At 41.4% G+C, this 20,020-nt stretch overlaps 1 protein-coding gene across 5 annotated transcripts in view; it reads right to left on the reverse strand.

Moving 5' to 3' along the window:
- CHEK2 (checkpoint kinase 2) overlaps positions 1-20,020 on the reverse strand; it is an 89,637-nt gene that overhangs the window by 12,784 nt on the left and 56,833 nt on the right. For 4 of the 5 annotated variants that reach the window (XM_073886749.1, XM_073886748.1, XM_025858151.1 and 1 more), the window contains 6 exons: positions 14,801-14,925; positions 14,534-14,681; positions 11,910-12,000; positions 6,036-6,144; positions 3,896-3,949; positions 171-232 (listed from right to left, as the gene is read on the reverse strand). In XM_073886749.1, the coding sequence (XP_073742850.1) occupies positions 171-232; positions 3,896-3,949; positions 6,036-6,144; positions 11,910-12,000; positions 14,534-14,678 (461 nt within the window). In that variant the 5' untranslated portion in view covers positions 14,679-14,681; positions 14,801-14,925. Of the gene's footprint in view, positions 1-170; positions 233-3,895; positions 3,950-6,035; positions 6,145-11,909; positions 12,001-12,761; positions 14,511-14,533; positions 14,682-14,800; positions 14,926-20,020 lie in introns of those variants that run through there. The other variant, XM_025858153.2, reaches the window with a different exon arrangement.

Genomic DNA, 20,020 nt, shown 5'->3' on the forward strand with positions numbered 1-20,020 from the left:
ACTCGAGGAATTTTAGGATCAACACTAACCCCACATGCACACTTTGCAAGCCCCACCACCACATACATATGATGAGGGTCCCCAGGATGAGAAAAATGCACGCCAGTCTTAGATTCTTTGGTGGTTTATAAGCAATTAAATAGAGACAAATAGAAAAGTTTACTACTTACAATTCCAAAACAATATAATAATCTTCAGCATCAAAAAAGTCTTTAATCTTGATGATACAAGGCTAAGAGGGAAAAGAAGAAAAGTAGTGAGAGGCTCCCAAGAGGAAAATCAGGAGAACTCGGGCATTTGGTCCCCTGCCTCAAGACACTTTGAAGTTCATATTGCAGAAAAGGCAGAACAGCACTGAGCTGGCTCCTTAGTAAGAACATGCAAGAAACCCTCCATCCCACCAAGTTGGTGAGGGAGGGTTCATGATTCACACACCAAGGATGGCATCATGGAAGGAAGGCCAGTCTCTTCCCAGCATTCCTCCTTACTGTCCCAGAACACAGGTACTGAAGGACACCTAAGGAACCTGAAGAGTCTTAACACTTGTGTGCATCCTCCTCTCTAGACCACAAAACACCCTGCCTGCCCTAGATTCCCTGTGTTCTTTACCAATGTCACACTTGGCTCGCCACCCTCCTGCCTGGTGATCCAGCCTCTGGGCACACCTGGCCTCTAGCATCAGGCCCCCAGTTCAAAACGTCACACTCGGAATGCACCCACAGTCCCCTGCATTGGTTCTCATCTGTGCTGCCTCACGCTACATCTTCAATGCCTGTCTCCCCACAGACTATGAGCTCCAGGAGGGCAAAAAAAGGAAACTAACACCCACCATGGGTCTCCCTCTATCAGGCACTTCATGGGTCAAGTCTTAGTTATCTTTCTAGACCCAACACTCAGCAGAGAAGCCAGCAAACAGGAGACGTTCATATGCTGCCCAGATTAATACAAACAACAGCAGTAATAGAAACACCACCCACTGAGGGTAGACTCTGCCAGCCCCACTTTGTTTTGCTTTTAAAGATTTTATTTATTTATTTGACAGAGAGAGAGAGCATGAGCAAGGGGAGTGGCAGGCAGAGGGAAAGGGAGAGCAGTCTCCTCGCTGAGCAGGGAGCCCGATGTAGGGCTCAATCCCAGAACCTTGGGATCATGACCTGAGCCGAAGGCAGATGCTTAACCGACTGAGCCACCCAGGCACCCCTGCCAGCCCCATTTTGGTCATGGCATACATAATCATGGGAGTAAGGCTGAGAGCAAACCAGCTCCACCACTCCTTACCTATGATCATAGTATGTACTTGCTCTGCGTGACCATTTGTTATTGTCACAATAATGAAGACACTGGATATGTATAGTAGTGTTATATTAAGAGGAAAAGAGAACTAAAATCCTCATACACTGTAACAGGAGGGCAACAGCTATCTAAAAGTGATAAACCAGGAGACAGCAGTTTATGCATATTATATAGAAATACGGAGATACATTGGTTTAAAAAAAAAAACAGATGAAAGAGTTCTAAAATGTTTGTGGGGGAGGATTAGGGGGCTGCAGAGTTACAGTCCGTGTATAAACCTTTGAGCAAGATTTGACTCTCTAGATTCTACACGTGATTAAAGGAGAAGCAGAAGAAAAGACACACACAGAAAAGGAACAGGAGATCAGAGGAACAAATGAGAGCCACTTGGTTCTGCCTGGCTTCATTCGGCAGGGCTGGGCCCACCTGGAAACAGAAGGGTCTAGGAGCTGGTGCAGCACGAGGAGGTGCCCAGCAGTCAAAAGCCTGTAGGCGCCGCTTCCTCTAGGCACCACCACCTCTAGGGTCATTCATTGGCTGCAGCATCGTAGCTGAAGGTGTCTCTCGTGAACCAGAAGCTACTATCCTACACTCTCCACTTAGACCATACAGGGAATAGTTTAGGGAATGACAGATGACTGTCATTTCCCAAGCATGTTCTCCACACAGAGAGCTTGGTGAGCACATCTCATCGAATTCCTATACTGACCTTTAAGGTAGGTATCCTTATTGTTTCCACTGCACAGATGAGCAAACAAAGGCTCCGAAAAGTAAAATGACCTTCTCAGAGCCAGGAGGTAAGAGAGATGGGACTGGGAACCCAGGTCTGTCTCCCCACTAGGCTGAAACCATAGGAGGGGAGGGACAGCCAAATCCATCTGTGCTCACCACCGCCTGGGCCTTAGAAGACAGGCTGGCACAGTAAGTGTCTGACGACTGACTGGATCAATGCCTGGCTCCAAGCACCAGGCTCTGCTGGGCTATCAGGCTCTACTCATTATCCCCCAAACGCACTCATGAGCCCATATTTAATTTCCAAGAGCTTTCCACATGCCCTTGTAAACTGCCAAGAAATCTTGCAATTTCTTTCTAAATTGCCGGAGATCTTTTTTGAGGGTTCTAAATTCCTCTCGACTGCAGTGGACATTGGATTTGTGTAAATGTTATGTTTGGGGATCCTCTGACATCAGGAAAAATTCCCTGAGGATCTGAAGTGTTTATCTTACAAGTACGTTTGAAGCAACCCCACCCCAGAAAATTAGAGGGCTCCTCTCTTTAACAAGAGATTCCAGATCCCTTGGGGGAAAAAAAGGCTAATTCAGGGAAGAAGAGGAAGTTGCAAGGGAATTAGAAGAACACCAAGCCAGGATGCTGGTTACTCAGATTGTCCTGGGTTCAAGACTCAACCACTGGGTTCTAACTATTGTGTTGATGGCAGTGATCCTGCTCTTAATTTCTATTAGTTGTTTGGAGAATTTGAGGAGGTGAGAGAAGGCAGAAGAAAATCTTTTCATTGCTTGGAGGTTAAGAACCAGAATAAGATCCAGGCGCCTGGGTGGCTCAGCTGGTTAAGCATCCTACTCTTGATTTTGGCCCAGGTCATGATCTCAGGGATGTGGATCAAATGCCAGCAACAGGCTCCTCAATGGGCATGGAGCCTGCCTAAGATTCTCTCTTACCCTCCCCCTTTGCCCCTACCCACTCTCAAAAAAAAAAAAAAGAACCAGAATAAGTTCGTCCTTAGCTGGAGAGACTGGAAGTCTAACTGCAAGTTTCAATTCCAGTGCCAACCTAGCTCATGACTTCAAGGGGGTTCATGAATTAATGAAGAAACAGAAAAAACAATAAAAAGGAAGATGGGATCAGTCCACAACTCTAACTTCTCTTCTCACTTCTTAAAAGACAGACTCGGGGAGCCTGGGTGGCTCAGTCGTTAAGCGTCTGCCTTCGGCTCAGGTCATGATCCCAGGGTCCTGGGATCGAGCCTCGCATCGGGCTCCCTGCTCCTCGGGAAGTCTGCTTCTCCCTCTCCCACTCCCCCTGCTTGTGTTCCCTCTCTCGCTGTGTCTCTCTCTCTGTGTCAAATAAATAAATAAATAATCTTAAAAAAAAAAAAAAAGACAGACTCACTTTCCAGTGAGAAAAAGTCATCATTGGACAAAAGACAGGAACTATTTATACCCACTGAGATAAATCGAAATCAGCACCATCAAAAGGTATTGAGGTACTGAAACTTCAGGTATAACTAAACCAAATTAGCACTGTCTTCCCAAACATAACCAGTTGATCAAATCCCTATAAGATAAAATAGTTAGGAAATTTACGTGTTTTGGTCAAAAACTCACTCAGTGGAAATATCACAGTTATTTAAACATGAAATCTTTATGCAGTACTGTCCTCTCAAAATTTCACAGTAAAGCTCTTTCCAGCTAAATACATACACCCACGCATGTGTACCCACACATAAACACACACAATACACACACACACAATTAAGGAACCCAAGTTAATACTAGCTTTATTAAACTGAAATACTTTGTACTCCCCCCATATTTTGAGAGAAATGGATTTAAGTACGGTCATATTTTATAGCAATACTTACATGATTTAGTTTTTTCAAAATATGTATTTCTGTTTTAACATCAGGAACTGGATCCTTTGATAAATAAAAAAAAACATTAAAGTCTGTTAATAACAGTCAATATTTAAAAAATGTTTACTTACAACTTAGTTGAGTAAAAGCTGCATGAGTTCCACACACCCAGCCCAGCCCTACCCATACAGATAATTCAAGGCTTAGAGGTCAAAGAACTAAATCAGTTACCTAAAAATCACCCTGCGAAGTGCTTGGCAAATAGTAAGCATTCAGTAAACGACCAGGCCCTATGCCAACCTCTTTATGTAAAAGAGTCATCTTACAGAAGTCTCATAATCCTGAAGTGAACTGGGTTCTATAATTATCCCCATTTCACAAATGGAGTAACTGAGGCACAGAGAAAGGAAGCCACTTGTTCCAGTTCTCACAGCCAGAAACAAGTGTGCTTCCACCATTCTCACACTTACCTGGTAAGCTCTGTCTCTCTTTTTTTTTTTTTAAGTTTTTATTGGAATTCCAGTTAGTTAACATACAATGTAATATCGGTTGTAAGCTCTGTCTGTCTGGCTGTGGAACTGTTTATACTCATAAAAATGATACAATAAACAAACCACAGACAAGAGGTATTCAATTAAATTGTAAAAGGAAAATGTCAAGCCAAATTTCTAATAATGAAGCAGACACAGGTTCCAATTTGCTGCAGGCTGACATATTTACTGAGACACCAAAGAGAGGAAGCATCAGGGGACTGGAACTGCTCTCCGTTGCAATTCCAAAAGGATGAAATCGACTTACTCAGCCTCATGGGCTACACCCTCCAAAGCGAAGAGGATATAGAATTACATATTTATGTAAAATGGACTTCAGCTAAGAAACCCAGATGTTTAATTTTAAAAGCCTGCCTCTTCCTGTAAGCTGTTAAACTCATTACCAAGAAAGGCCGTACTCTGCTGATAGAGAGGTCTTAAAGAGTCCAATCTGATTTGAAAGATGAAATTAAGAAGTACAATTTTGCTCCAAGTCATTAAGAATCTGGTAGGTATTTTCTTCCCCCTCAAAACGGGAAACAAATCCAGAATCACAGGGGAAAAGGATCCACCACAAAGTGAACACAGAAAGGAAACTGCTCTTGCCATGTGAGAATGGCATTGTCCTTGGGGCCCGGGTGGGGGATGGGGAATAGATCTTTAAAGAACGTTAAAGTATAATGGCCAGAAACAGCTGGCCACAAAGGAAAAGGTGATCAGAGACCTCACTTTACATTACTTTGTAGGGTCCTGTGTTGGAAGACCAATACATTTCACCAATGCAGTAAATGTGTATTAGAGAAAATGTGATATAATGAATAGCTACTATACAGAGACTATTAAATAATTAAGATTTTTAAAAATCTATAGATGCTAAGATATTCACTGTTTCATTATCGGGAAGGGCAAAGAACTAGAAATTATTCCAAATGATCAAAGAGAGGAATGGGTGAATAAATATAAAGTCTTTTTCATGAAAAAGAGGCTCGATCATCACAAAACATCTATTAGGGGAAAGTTTATGCATTAATGCGTATGGGGAAAAGCAGAATACAAAATTGTATATACAATATGATTTCAACCAACTAAAAATGCAAATCTGTATGAACAAGGACCACAAGGAAAAAGAAAACTAGAAACAGCTGTGGAGTTACAGTGGTGGGGATATGGCTGGGTTTTTTTCCCCCCAATTCCCTTTCACATACTGTAAAAACTAGTAACGACTTGGGGAGGCGAGGAGAAAACACTTCCTGCTAGGTGTATTATTACGTTGGAACCAAGCTACTGATAAGTACATTCTAGGTTAGTTGAATATACTCAAAAAACAGGGGGGTGGGGGTGGCACAGAGGGAGAGAGAGACTCTTAAGCAGGTCCATGACCAGTGCAGACCCAACAAACACAGGGCTTGATCTCATGACCTGAGCCGAAATCAAGAGTCAGATGCTTAACTGACTGAGCCACCCAGGAGCCCCAATACTCAAAATTTTTCAATGTTGTTTAATACAAATTCACATATGTGAACAGTGAATTCTCCCTGACACTGAAAATCACCACTCAAATTATCTGGGGACATTAGGAAGTGTTAAAAATAGCTGAGCATCCACAAACAGGTACTTACTGCATCTCTCTCAGAGCCAATAGCAAACTTCCTTTTGCTGATGATTTTTATGGCTACTTTCTTACATGTTTTCCTCTCAAAAGCTAGCTTCACCTCACCACAGGCACCACTGCAGAGAGAAATATAAAATGATCGATTATCAGAATGATTTTAATCATGAGACCCATCACTTCTGAGCTGGCCTCAACTATTACATATTAAACACGATCCACACACTTCTTCCATTGTCCCTGTTTTCAGACAACACAGTGAAACCTCACCAAAGTTAAAATGTCAAGGGCATAAGTGAATGTGGACCACCCAACAGCACTGAGTCAGCTCCAAATTCCACTTTTTGAGCTGGGAGATACAGACTTGTCTTACTGGCACCCCAGAGTGTGAAATTCTCAGAAAGACACTAAGAACAAATAGAGAAATTATTTATCCTAGAGTCAGGGAAACATCAAGTAGAACAAAGCCCTAGACAAAAATGAGTGACTAACACAAGTTATAGTAAATAGCATCTGCAAATGAATTACTTTCATTGATACGGTCTTTCTTATTCAAAAGAACTACAGAAGCAGTTGATGCCATGAATTTCACCCTAAATAAAATCGCAATACCTAAAAAAAAAAAAGTATTACGCAACTAACCTGCTTGCAGCAAAACTCTTGAAGATTTGCAGTTAATTGGGACACTCTAAGGAGGAGTAATAATACCCAGTATACCACACAAAATACAGATAACCTGATGGGCTCTGTTCTCCAAAGCTTGGGTCAACTGAAGGTAAAGGCTACTCAAGTATCAATCACTCATTACATGCCCGAAGTAGACTGTTAACTATTGTGACTTTGGAATGGGATGATGGATTTGTCAAGACATTTTTTTTAATTGCATAATGTGTATCTACATAACAAAATTTACCATTGTAATCATTTTAAAATGTACAATTCAGTGGCATTAAGTACATCCTCAATGTCTGGACCCATCACCCCTGTCTAGTTGCAGAATTTTTTCATCAGCCCAAATGGAAACCCCATCCCCATTCTATGCTGCAACCAGCCACTGGCAACCACTCATCCACTTTGTCTCAATGGATTTGCCTATTCTGAATATCTCTTATCAGTGAAATCACACAACATGTGGCCCTTTGTGTCTGGCTTCTTTCACTTAGCATGTTCTCAAGGTTCAGCCATGCTGTAGCATGGATCAGTATTTCATTCTTTTTTATAGCTAAGTAACATTCCATTGTGGGACACCTGGATGGCTCAGTTGGTTAAGTGTCTGCCTTGGGCTAAGTTCATGATCCCAGGGTCCTAGGATTGAGTCCCACATTGGGCTCCTTACAGAGTGGGGAGTCTGCTTCTCCCTCTGCCTGCTGCTTCCCCCTGCTTGTACTCTCTGACAAATAAAATCTTTTTTTTTTTTAAGATTTTTATTTATTTATTTAACAGAGATAGAGAGCACAAGTAGGCAGAGCGGCAGACAGAGGGAGAGGGAGAAGCAGGCTCTCCACCGCGCAGGGAGCCCGATGTGGGGCTCGATCCCAGAACCCTGGGATCATGACCCGAGCCAAAGGCAGCCACATAACCGACTGCGCCACCCAGGCGCCCCGACAAATAAAATCTTTAGAAAAATAAAAATATAAGTAATATCCCATTATACAGATATATCTGTTTATCTATTTACTTGTTGATGGAAATTTGGGTTGTTTCCACCTTCTGGTTATTATGAATAGAGCTGAAATGAACATTCATGCATAAGTTTTTATTTGAACACCTGTTTTCAACTTGGGGGGGTTATATACCTACAAGAGGAAATTGCTGGGTCATATGATAATTCTATGCTTAACTTTTTGATAAACCAATCAACTATTTCCCATAGTGGCTACACCATTTTACATTCATTCCCATCAGTAGTACATAGAGTTTCCAATTTCTCTGCATCCTCACGAACACTTGTTACTTTCTATTTCTTTATTATGGCCACCCTAGTGGCTGCAAAGTAGTATCTCATTGTGGTTTTCATTTGCACTTCCCTAATGACTAATGATGCTGAGCATCTTCTCATGCGGTTGTTGGTCATTTGTATATCTTCTTTCAAGAAGTCTATTTAAATCCTTTGCCCGGGGCGCCTGGGTGGCTCAGATGGTTAAGGGTCTGCCTACAGCTCAGGTCATGATCCCAGGGTCCTGGGATCGGAGCCCTGCATCGGGCTCTCTGCTCAGCAGGGAATCTGCTTCTCCCCCTCTCTCTGCTTCTCCCCCTGCTAATGCTCTCTCTCTCTCTGTGTCTCGAATGAATAAAAAAATAATAAATAAATAAATCCTTCGCCCATTTGTAAATTGGATAGTTTTTCCTTTTGTTGTTCTTTACTCTGAATACTAGATCCTTATCAGATATACTATTTGCAAGTATTTTCTCTCTGTGAGTTGTGTTTCACTCCCTTGATAGTATCTAAATGCACTAAAGTTTTTAAATTTGATGAAGTCTAATTAATCCATTTTTTTCCCTTTTGTTGCTTGTACTTCTGGTACCATATTTAAGAAACCAGTGCCAAATACAAGGTCATGAAGAGTTATCCCTGTTTCCTTCTTACAGTTTAATAGCTTTGTCTGTTACAATTAGTTTTTTCCCTTTTTTTTTTAAGATTTTATTTATTTATTTGAGAGCGTGAGAGAGAAAGTACAAGACGGGGAAGGGCCCGAGGGAAAAGCAGACTGCCTGATCAGCAGGGAGTCTGATGGTAGGGCTCCGTCCTGAGACTCTGGGACTCCGGGATCATGACCTGAGCCAAAGGCAGACGCTTAACCGACTGAACCACCCAGGAGCCCCTAGTTTTTTCCTTTTAATTTTTGTATATAGTGTGAGATAACAGTCCATATAACTATTATTTTTTTTAAATCTGCTCAAAACACTTTCCAGTTCCCCTTCTGATAAAGTCACCTTTTGCCTGAGAAATCTTCCCTGAGTCGATGTAGCTCTAGTGGAATATCTATAATAGTACCATGGGGTGGACATGTAACTAAAATTGAGCCAGTCAAGGTTCTCCCTGGAATCAAATGCTGATTCTGGGAGAGAAACAGTTCTACCTGTGGTGGTTTCTAGAAGGAAGAAGATATGAGTGTAGGGCTCCTGGAAGCCATCTTTCCTGCCACACAGAGAAAGCAAATCTATAGGCAACCAATAGTAGCTGAATCAATAGATGGAGTCAGAGCCCTGGCAACACTGTAGGAGCCCTTAAATCCAGCCACAGGTAAAGCCACACAGATAATCAGAACTCAAAGAGTGAAATAAAGCCCTAAAGGCCACCTGGTCCAGTCATACCTGAAATCATCTGTGCCCGTTAAAAGAGTCAGTAAGTTTCTTTTCTTTTCTGACTCATGTGAGTTAAGATTCTGTCACCTGCTAAAAGTTACAGGATTTTCCCTTAGAAAAAATAAGAGTCCTATATATTTCTTAAGGGTGGGCACAAATTTGGCTATAAATTTCCAAGCACCAATGCAAATACGAAAACATAGTGAGTTACTGAATTTAACATCCATAAACTAAAATATTTTCCATAGATGGTCATAAAGAGTACATTGTGTTTGATTCTATGTGGCAGGAATATAGGCGATTATTTCCTTTTATTAATTTCTACTTTCGTGTTTCCAAAAATGTTAAAGGCCTCTGGGGTGGGAGAGGGGTGGGAGATTGAAGAACATGATGCAATGTGGTAAAGGTGTCCCTAAGGAAATGGTTCTCAGGGCGCCTGGCTGGCTCAGTTGGGAGGGCATGTGACTCTTGATCTTGGGGTCATGAGTTCAAGCCCCATATCGGGTATACAGATTACTTAAATAAATAAAACGTAAAAACCTAAGGAAGTGGTTCTCAAAGTAGGATTAAGCAACCCCTAAGGGACCTCAAGATGCTTGCAGGGTGTCCACAAAGCCTAAACTACTTGCAGAATAACACTAAGACATTATGTGCCTTTTTCATTCTCATTCTCTCATGAGCATACGGTTTTCCAGAGGCTTTATGGCATGTGATATAACAGACCGAACAAAGAAGCAAATATCAGGATCTAGCCATTTTCTAGTAAAGGAGATATCAAAGACTTTTAAAATGTGAAACAATGCCTCTCTTCTCATTAATCTTTATTTAAATAATTATTTTGTTGGGCGCCTAAGTGTCTCAGTTGGTTAAGCAACTGCCTTCGGCTCAGGTCATGATCCCAGGGTCCTGGGATTGGGCCCCACATCCAGCTTCCTGCTCAGTGGGGAGCCTACTTCTCCCTCTTCTGCTCCCCCTGCTTGTGCACGCTATCAAATAAATAAATAAAATCTTTAAAAAAATTATTTTGCGGGGCACCTGGGTGGCTCAGTCGTTAAGCGTCTGCCTTCGGCCCAGGTCATGATCCCAGGGTCCTGGGATCAAGCCCCACATCAGGCTCCCTGCTCCTCGGGAAGCCTGCTTCTCCCTCGCCCACTCCCCCTGCTTGTGTGCCCTCTCTCGCTATGTCTCTGTCAAATGAATAAATAAAATCTTTAAAAAAAATTATTTTGCACTCAAAACATTATTTATCTTTTTTTTTTAAGATTTTTTTTATTTGAGAGAGAGCGAGGGAGAGAATGAGCAGGAAGGGCAGAGGGAGAGAACCCCAAGCAGACTCCCGCTGAGTGGGGAGTCCAATGGGGGTGGGGTGGGGGGGACTCAATCCCACAACCCTGAGATCATGACCTGGGCCGAAATCAAGAGTTGGACACTTTAACCAACTGAGCCACCCAGATGCCCCAGAAACATTATTTATTTTAACATAAGTGAGTTTTTCAATGCATTAACAAATATTATTGTCTGCATTTGAATTTCTAATACAGTTAATATCAATAGATTTAAGCCATGTGAACAAAAGCTCTTTGGCATCCTCAGTAATTTTTAAGAGTATAAGGGCTCCTGGAATACCCGGGTGGCTCAGTTAAGTGTCTGACTTCAGCTCAGGTCATGATCTCCAGGTCCTAGATTGAGCCCTGCATGGGGCTCCCCACTCAGCAGGATGTCTGCTTCTCCCACTCCCTCTGCCCCTCCCCCTGCTCATGTTCTCTCTCTCTCTCTCAAATAAATAAGATCTTTTAAGGAAGGTTGTAAGGGGTCCTGAAACCAAACATCTTGAGAACTTTGCCCTGATTCAATGATCAGTTTCATTTCACTTCCCAAGATGTCACAAATTCTGAAGCGGGCATAAATGTAGTCAATGTTTCTTTTTTGGAAGGTAATAAAAATGTTCTAGGGGAACCTGAGTGGCTCAGTCGTTAAGCGTCTGCCTTAGGCTCAGGTGATGATCCCAGGAGAACCCCACATTAGGCTCCCTGCTCTGCGGGAAGCCTGCTTCTCCCTCTTCCCTTCCCCCTGCTTGTGTTCCCTCTCTCGCTGTGTCTCTGTCAAATAAATAAATAAATAAATAAGTTCTAGGGCGCCTGGGTGGCTCAGTTGGTTAAGCGACTGCCTTTGGCTCAGGTCATGTTCCTGGAGTCCCGCATCGGGCTCCCTGCTCAGCAGAGAGTTTGCTTCTCCCTCTGACCTTCTTCCCTCTCATGCTCTCTCTCTACCATTCTCTCTCTCTCTCTCAATAAATAAATAAAACTCTTTATAAAAAAAGTTCTAAAATTGGTTGTGGTAAAGGTTTCACAACTCTGTGAATATATTAAAAATCATTAAATTATACACTTCATATGGGTGAATTGTATGGTATGAGAACTTTTTTAAATTAATTTATCAAATAAATCAGTAACACACCTAACAAGTTCCCTACAAATAGGAAGTTAACGAATGTTATAAAACCAGGAACAAGAAACTAATCAATGACAAATGTTTAGGAAAAAATGAATGGCAATTTTCATAATAAAAAAAAATTTACCTTCCGAGAGTTTTTGACATGATGTATTGGTCTCTTAATTCCTTAGGATAAATTGACTGATCATCTACAGTCAGATCAAAAAATACAAAAACTAAAGGAAAAAGGGCAGAAATAAGTCTCATTAATTTATTCAATAAAGAGAAGATAAGTGGTCCTCAAGTTTAGTAAGCATATGTGATACAGACACTTAACACCTAACTCTAAAGGAATTATGTAGCCAGGCTAATAATAATTTCATAGTATTATGAAACTGTATTTCATTCATATATTATGAAGCCCATGGAAAATGATAGTCAGATCTCATTCTTTCATAAAAATACACAGCATCATCTTACTATAGTGCGGAAAATCCACACATACATGCTAGTCTTATTCCTTTGCCTCAGAATTATTTATCACTTGCAACTCATATAAAATACCCATGCAAGATTAGTCCTTGCCTGAGCAGGAAAAAAAAAAAAAACCTACGCAGATCAGCATATGCCCAGAACCAAACAGCAATTAGTATGAGCCTAGAAAAAAATGTTCTAGGCAAATAAACATCCCAATAAAATTAGACCACAGGTCATCATACTAAAAGATAAGTATTATCTTCTCTTTGCCATTTATATACCTCTACATGTCTGGCATTCTACAGTGCAAACCATCTTGAACCTACTTGGAAAGTTAAATAAATAGCATTTTCCCAAAAATCCCCTTATTTCTGAATTATTTGGGCTGTATCAAAAAAACAAAAAAAAATAACCCCACTCATTTAAAAATTTAACTATCCATGTAGGCCAAGGCTGCAATCAATTATCAAAATTTCAATTCCACAAAATGAATGGTATATTTGCAATTGCCTGTATCAACCTGAAAGAGTGAAATTTGTTGAGACCCTTCAGTTTCTCATATTTCAGGCAACAGGTTTCAACCTCCCTGGAGTAACCCAGAGTTCCAGTCTCTGGCACAAATCTGAGCCACCTGAGTGTGCTTCATTCCAGGCTGGTCCACATGAGACAGAAACCTGTGGAGTGAATGAAATCTGCCAGCAAATCAAGATAAAACTGTTTCTCTATGCTTGTAGATACTTATGAACCTAGATGTTCCAGTGGCATCTGAGTTATCTGGGAATTTGAGGGGCCCTGGAGAGCTATTTCTCACAGATGTCAAGGTCTACTTCAAAGGCTGCAAACTCAGTTGCCCACAGAAGCCAAGGTCACGTACACAGGGAAGGCTGGGTTGAATGTTAGACAACGTGGAGCAGTGAGGACTTAAATGGGCAAACATACCACACATCTTAAAAAAGGCAGGCTCTACCGAGCACTGGCAAATCCTCCACGTATGGGATTATAGGATTGGTGTGGCCAGACAGTCCACCCTTTCAAAACAATCTGGATTTTCATGTTAAAGTACAAACAGCAAATGCCTAATAAAATGCCAATAAACCAAATGCAATCTGCAGAGGGACAACCTGGCCTATTTCAATTCTGGCCACCTTTAGCCCATACAACACCTTGGTTCAGAGAAGAAAAGGTGCCCCTTGGATAGACCAACGAGCAAAAGGTGGCAAATGAGCTTGTCAAGTAAGACGGGCCAAATTTCAGCAACTGGCTGTCACCTCCACCAGGGGCTCTCAAACAGCAAAACCCTATGCAGCTGCCTTGACTATAATTATCAGACAGAAAACAAAATAGCAACAGGGAAAACTATCATAAAATGTGCTTTAGGATGCCTAGGACAGCCATCATTCCCAGATGCCAGTCTGAAGACTGACTGTATGAGAATCACCTAAGCAAGATTTTTTATATCCCTGGACTCCTAGACCGGGGGCTATGACACAGCACCTGGGGGCATCTGTATTTTTAAGTCGTTACACATGCATACATACATCCTTCCCATTCAAATCTCACATAGTTTTGTAAAGTTCTGTGGGTTTTTTTTTTTCTTTTCAATCAAAGAAACAAGAGTATTCCTCTTGTCCAAGGATTTAAAATCACTGTGAGATTACATTTAACTCTAGAGGTTGTCTTTATTCTTTCTGTGCTGAATGCCAATTGTTTGTTTTAGATGTGATTTTGGTAAAGTTTTAGGAGTGGCTGCTTATAAAATGTTGCCTGATGACAATAAACATCAACACTTTGAGGATAATCACGTGGTATTTAAGGTAGAAGCTTTTAAACTGAGATTCTGCCTGAAAAACCCTAAGGCCTGGCAGGTAAGCGAAGTCCAATTGATACTTGCAGCAATTAAGGAGTAGCAGGTATGAAAGGGAAGAAGGAGAAAGGAAAAGAGAAGAAGGAAGGAGGGAGGGAGAAGAATTCATGGCCTAAAACAACTCACTGACCCCGAAGATTGATGTGGTATAAACTGCATCAGTGAATGAAGAACCATCTTAAGCAATATCATTCCTTTGACAACAAACAGCCTTAAACAAAACTAATCCAACTAATCAAAGCTTGGAAAATCTACCTTGATAGAAATTGTTCATTCATTTAAAAATGCACCTAGGGCTGCATTGGATCCTGAATACTAACCTTCTTACTTTATTTATCCAAACCATACTCTGCCAAGGGCACAATGTCAATTTTCCCTTCATAGGAGAGGAAAAAAACGATCCAGTAACCAGAAGATAGTAATGTTACCTTTATTACTCCATACTGAAAGTGCAATTTCAGAATTGTTATTCAAAGGAAGGCGTCTTCCTTTCCCTACCAGCTCTCTATTTACAAAGGTTCCATTCCCACTGTGATCTTCTATGTATGCGATGTAAGAGTTTTTAGGACCCATTTCCTAAAATAGAGAACATTTTATTTCAAAGTTTTAACAGTGGGGAGTTACAGTGCTAAGATATCTCAGGGTGGTGACGACATTACCGGTTCTCCCAAATAAACAGATTATTTGTCACCTACTCTGAAAATCCGAAAGTGCTTCTTGCTATAAGTCCGGTATTTATCCGTTCTTTTCAGCAGTGGCTCATCAAAGCAGTATTCACAGCTTCGATCTCTCCCAAACCAGTAGTTGTCATTAACACACTCTGTAACACAAAAGTACACACCAGAGTGCTGTGGAATTTCATGCATCAAACATCTTTAAAAATTGCTTATAAAATCTAACTGCAGGAAAATAACCTAAGAAAGCAATCAAGCTTCAAGCTATCTTTATCAGAATTTTATAGGAGTAAAAACGAGGGAGGAGAAAAAAACAATTTTCCAACGAGTTTAGTAAATTGTGGTTTATACATAACTATGAAATAATAAAGTCATTAAAAGTTCTCAAGCAATTATTAATGATTTGAAAAAACAGTTATAATCTAATAACTTCCTATTACCCTCTTGAGGCTTCCCATCATACTTAGTACAAAATGTGCACTCTTTCCCATGGCAGGACAGATGCTCAGGATCTGGCCCCTGCTTCCCTCCCAGCATCACCTTGTACTGCTCCCCTTGATCACTCTACCCAGTCCCACTGGCACCTTCCACTGCCCCAAATATTCGGGTTCAACCCCCCTGGTGGCCTTTGCATTCTCTGTTCCCAGCAACTTGAACAGCCATCTTGCCTTTATGTCTGGATTTAAATTATCATCTTCCACTCAGCTTTCCGTATAAGCAGACTCGGTAATTACCTCATCACCCATTATCATAATGATATCCTGCTTTGTTGCCCACTAAGAATGGACCATAACTGGAAGTTATCTTTATTATTTACATATTGTCTCCCTGCACTCCCCTGTTACAACAAACTCCAGGAGGCCAGCCTTGGGTGTCCTGTGTTATATAGTTCCAGCACTGAGGACATGAATATAGTGGGCAAGTAGAATGTTGAGAGAAAGACAGAACAGGCAAAATATTACCAATTCATATGACAAAGTAGTAATTTCTGTAATATATCTTAAGTTACTACAAAATAAAAGACAAACAATCCAGTAAAAACTGGGTAAAGGATACGAAGAGACAATTTATAAGAGAAGTAAATACAAACAGCTCAAACATAAGAAAAAATGGACAAGGTAACTCAATACAAGAAATTTTAAAAACAAGAACCGCCTGGCTGGCTCAGTTGGCAGAGCATGCAACTCTTGATCTCGGAGTTGTGAGTTCAAGCCCCACGCTGGTTGTTGAGATTACCTAAAAATAAAATCTTTTAAAAAGTGAAATAAAAGAAATGCATAGCATGTATACATTAAAAAAAAAAAAAAGAAGAAGAAACTTTAAAAAACAGTAATACAGGGGCACCGGGGTGGCTCAGTTGGTTAAGCATCTGCCTTCGGCTCAGGTCATAATCCCAGGGTGCTGGAATTGAGCCCCATGTCGGGCTCCCTGCTCAGCGAGGGTCTGCTTTTCTCTCTCTCTCTGTTTGTGCACTCTCTCTCAAATAAATAAATAAAATCCTAAAAAAATAATAATAACATTAAGATTTCATGTTTCAACTATCAGATTAACCAAAATCAAAGAGGGGGTGCCTGGGTGGCACAGTCGGTTGGGCCTCCAACTCTTGGTTTCAGCTCAGGTCGTAGTCTTGGGGTTGTGAGATCAAGCCCCACATCAGGCTTCCGTGCTTAGCATGGAATCTGCTTCAGATTCTCTCTCCCTCTATCTCTGTCTCTCCTGCTCATGCTCTCTCTCTCTCTCTCTCAAATGGATAAATAAATCTTAAAAAAAAAAAATCAAAGAGTTACATATTGTAATACTGTGTTGGCATGAAGAAACTGTTACTCTTACTTGTACATTGCCAGTGAGAATGTAATTTATACACCAAATATAATTTGGAGTCTAGGGAAGATAATTTGGCAAGATGCATCAAAGTTACATTTGCAACCACTTCACCCTGATGAAGATGGCTATAATTTAAAAAAAAAAAAAAAAAAGAAAAGAATAAGTATTGGCAAGGATGCAAGGAAATCAGTACCCTCACACACTGCTGGTGGGAATGTAAAATGATACAGCTACCATGGAAGAGTTTGTCATTCCTCAAAAAGTTAAACATAAGGGCGCTTGGGTGGCTCAGGTCATGATCCCGGAGTCTCCAGATCGAGTCCTGTGCCGGGCTCCCCGCCCAGCGGGGGGGTCTGCTTCTCCCTCTGACCCCCTCCCTTCTCATGGCCCCTCTCTCTCTCTCTCTCAAATAAATAAAATCTTAAAAAAAAAAAAAGTTAAACACAGAACTGCCTTATGACTCAGCATTTCCAATCCTCACTAGATACTCAAAAGAACTGAAAACAGGTACCCTAAACAAAATCTTGTACGCAAGTGTTCATACCCGCACTATTCACAATAACCAAATGAAAGAAACAACCCAAATGTCTCTTGCTGGATGGATAAACAAATTGTGGCAGTTACATATAATGGAATATATAATGGATATAAGATCAAGAGTTGCATGCCCTACTGGCTGAACCAGCCAGGTGCCCCTATAATGGAATACTATTCAGCCAAAAAATAAATAAGTAAATGCTACAGCTCATACATACCACAATATGGAGAAACCTTGAAAACATTAGAAGAAACCAGATACAAAAAACCATAAATTATATTACATTTATATGAAATGTCCAGAACAGTTAAATCCATAGAAATGAAATACGGATTGCTGATTGCCAGGGGCAGGAGAGAAGAATGGGAAGTAAATGCTTAATGGGTAGAGGATTTTATTTTGGAGTAATGGAAATGTTTCAGAACTAGAAAAAGGTAGTGAAGCCACTGAACTGTTCACTTTCAAATAGTTAATTTTATGTTATGTGCATTTCACCTCATTTTTTTTAATTTTTTTTAAGATTTTATTTATTTGACAGAGAAAGTACAAGTAGGCAGAGAGGCAGGCGGAGGGAGAGGGAGAAGCAGGCTCTCCGCTGAGCAGGGAGCCCGACGCGGGGCTCAATCCCAGGACCCTGGGATCATGACCTGAGCCGAAGGCAGTCGCCTAAACGACTGAGCCACCCAGGCGCCCCTCACCTCAATTTTTAAAAAATTATATAGACACACATATTGGCCCAGAAATTCCACTTCTAGTAATTTATTCTATGGATAGAAACATATGTATTATGAAAGGACATAAGAACAAAGGTAAAAAGGTTATTTACTAGGGCGCCTGGGTGGCTCAGTTGGTTAAGCAACTGCCTTCGGCTCAGGTCATGATCCTGGAGTCCCGGGATCGAGTCCCGCATCGGGCTCCCTGCTCGGCGAGGGGCCTGCTTCTCCCTCTAACCCTCCCCGCTCTCATGTACTCTCTCTCTCTCTCTCTCATTCTCACTCTCTCAAAATAAATAAATAAATCTTTAAAAAAAAAAGGTTATTTACTATAGCATTATTCTTAGAGCAAAAACTAACAAACATCGTAAATGTCCATTAGTAAGGGGTTAATTCAAAAAAACCTTATATATCGGGGCGCCTGGATGGCTCAGCCGGTTAAGCGTCCAACTCTTGATTTTGGCTTAGGTCTTGGTCTCCAGGTAGTGGGATCGAGCCCCATGTCAGGCTCCCTACTGAGTGGGGAGTCTGCTTCTCTCCCTCTGCCCCTTCCCCCACCCGCAAGCGAGCATGAGCTCTCTCAAATAAATCATTAAAAAAAATCTTACATGGCTATAAAAAGGAATAAGGACCTTTACATTCCGACAGAAGGATGTCTAAGACACATTGCTAAGCATAAAAAGCCAGTTGAAAGCAATATGTTGTGAATCACAATTAATACAAAAAAATAAAGGGAGGGGCGCCTGGCTGGTTAAGCAAACAACTCTTGGTTTTGGCTCAGGTCCTGATCTCAGGCTCCATGCTCAGTGCAAAGTCTACTTGAGATTCTCTCTCCCCCTCCCTCTGCGCGTCTCACTCATGCTCTCTCTGTCTCTCTCTAGCTAAAATAAATCAATCTTTAAAAAAAAGAAAAAATAAAAAAAGTGAAAAGAATATATAGACACTATATACAATATGATTACAAAGTAAAGCCATGCCTACTCTATGACCCAGCAATTCAAATCAGACTCTACCCCCCAGAGACATCTGCCAACTGACCAAGGAGACAACTCCAAGTATGTTCACTGAGCCTTGCTTGCAGGCGCAAAAACTGGAAACAATAAGTGTCTGTTAACAGGGGAAGGAATTAATGAACCATGGTATTTCTACTAGAGACCTGGAACTTCTGCAGCAGCTGGGAAAAGGAAGGGCACAGAGAGTTCATCAGGGCACCAACAGTCCAGGGATGGTAGACAGAGAGTGTAAGAAACAGCCAACTACGGAAAAGCCTGCTCTGACCTTTGCTCATCAGGAAAGCCCCCAAGCAGACGTGTAGAGGATGGCAAGGAGAGCAAGGTAGGAGGCAAGGGGACCAGAAGGTCTCAGGCAATTAGTGGGGTATGAACCCAGGAAGGATGGGTCCATCTTCCCAAAAAAGAAGAAAGAGATGCAGGTGAGAGTATGTGAGGAGAGCAACAGATACATTGGTCTTGGCAAGGGAACTGAAAATTCAGGAGTCATTTTCTTTTGCTAGGGATTCCAGATGTCTTTGAAGTTCAAACTCACTGTCCTCCCTCCTTCTATATCACAGACAAAAAATTAAACCCATCTGGGAAAAGTTAACCCAACTCTCCCTTTGATCCCCATTCAATCCTGACCTTAGCCTATCTTCCTCACCTTTGCTCTAACGTTTCCCCCCATTGTACAGATAAGGATGGTGAGGCTCAGAGAAGCAGCATCACTTGCCTGATACAGTTAGACAGGGACAGACCTAGGACTTGAACCCATGTCTTTCTAACTACAAAACCCACACCCTTCTCCAGGTCCAGCCACAAACCTAAACTTTCACCCTTACTTTCTTCCTACTCAAGCATTTTTTTTAAAGATTTTATTTAATTATTTGAGAGAGAGCATGAGTGGGGGGAGGGGCAGAGGACCAGGAAGAAGCAACAGACTCCCTGCTGAGCATGGAGTCTAACACCGGACTCGATCCCTGGACCCCAGGATATGACCTGAGCCTAAGGCAGATGCTTAACCGACGAAGCCACCCAGGCACCCCTACTCAAGCATTTTTTTTTATTTAAAGATTTTATTTATTTATTTGAGAGAGAGAATGAGATAGAGAGCATGAGACGGGGGAGGATCAGAGGGAGAAGCAGGCTTCCCCCTGAGCAGGGAGCCCGATGT

Source organism: Callorhinus ursinus, unplaced genomic scaffold (assembly GCF_003265705.2).
Source record: "Callorhinus ursinus isolate GAN/ISIS: 27379988/994484 unplaced genomic scaffold, GSC_fseal_2.0 scaffold72, whole genome shotgun sequence".
In the NCBI taxonomy this organism is placed as follows: Eukaryota; Metazoa; Chordata; class Mammalia; order Carnivora; family Otariidae; genus Callorhinus; species Callorhinus ursinus.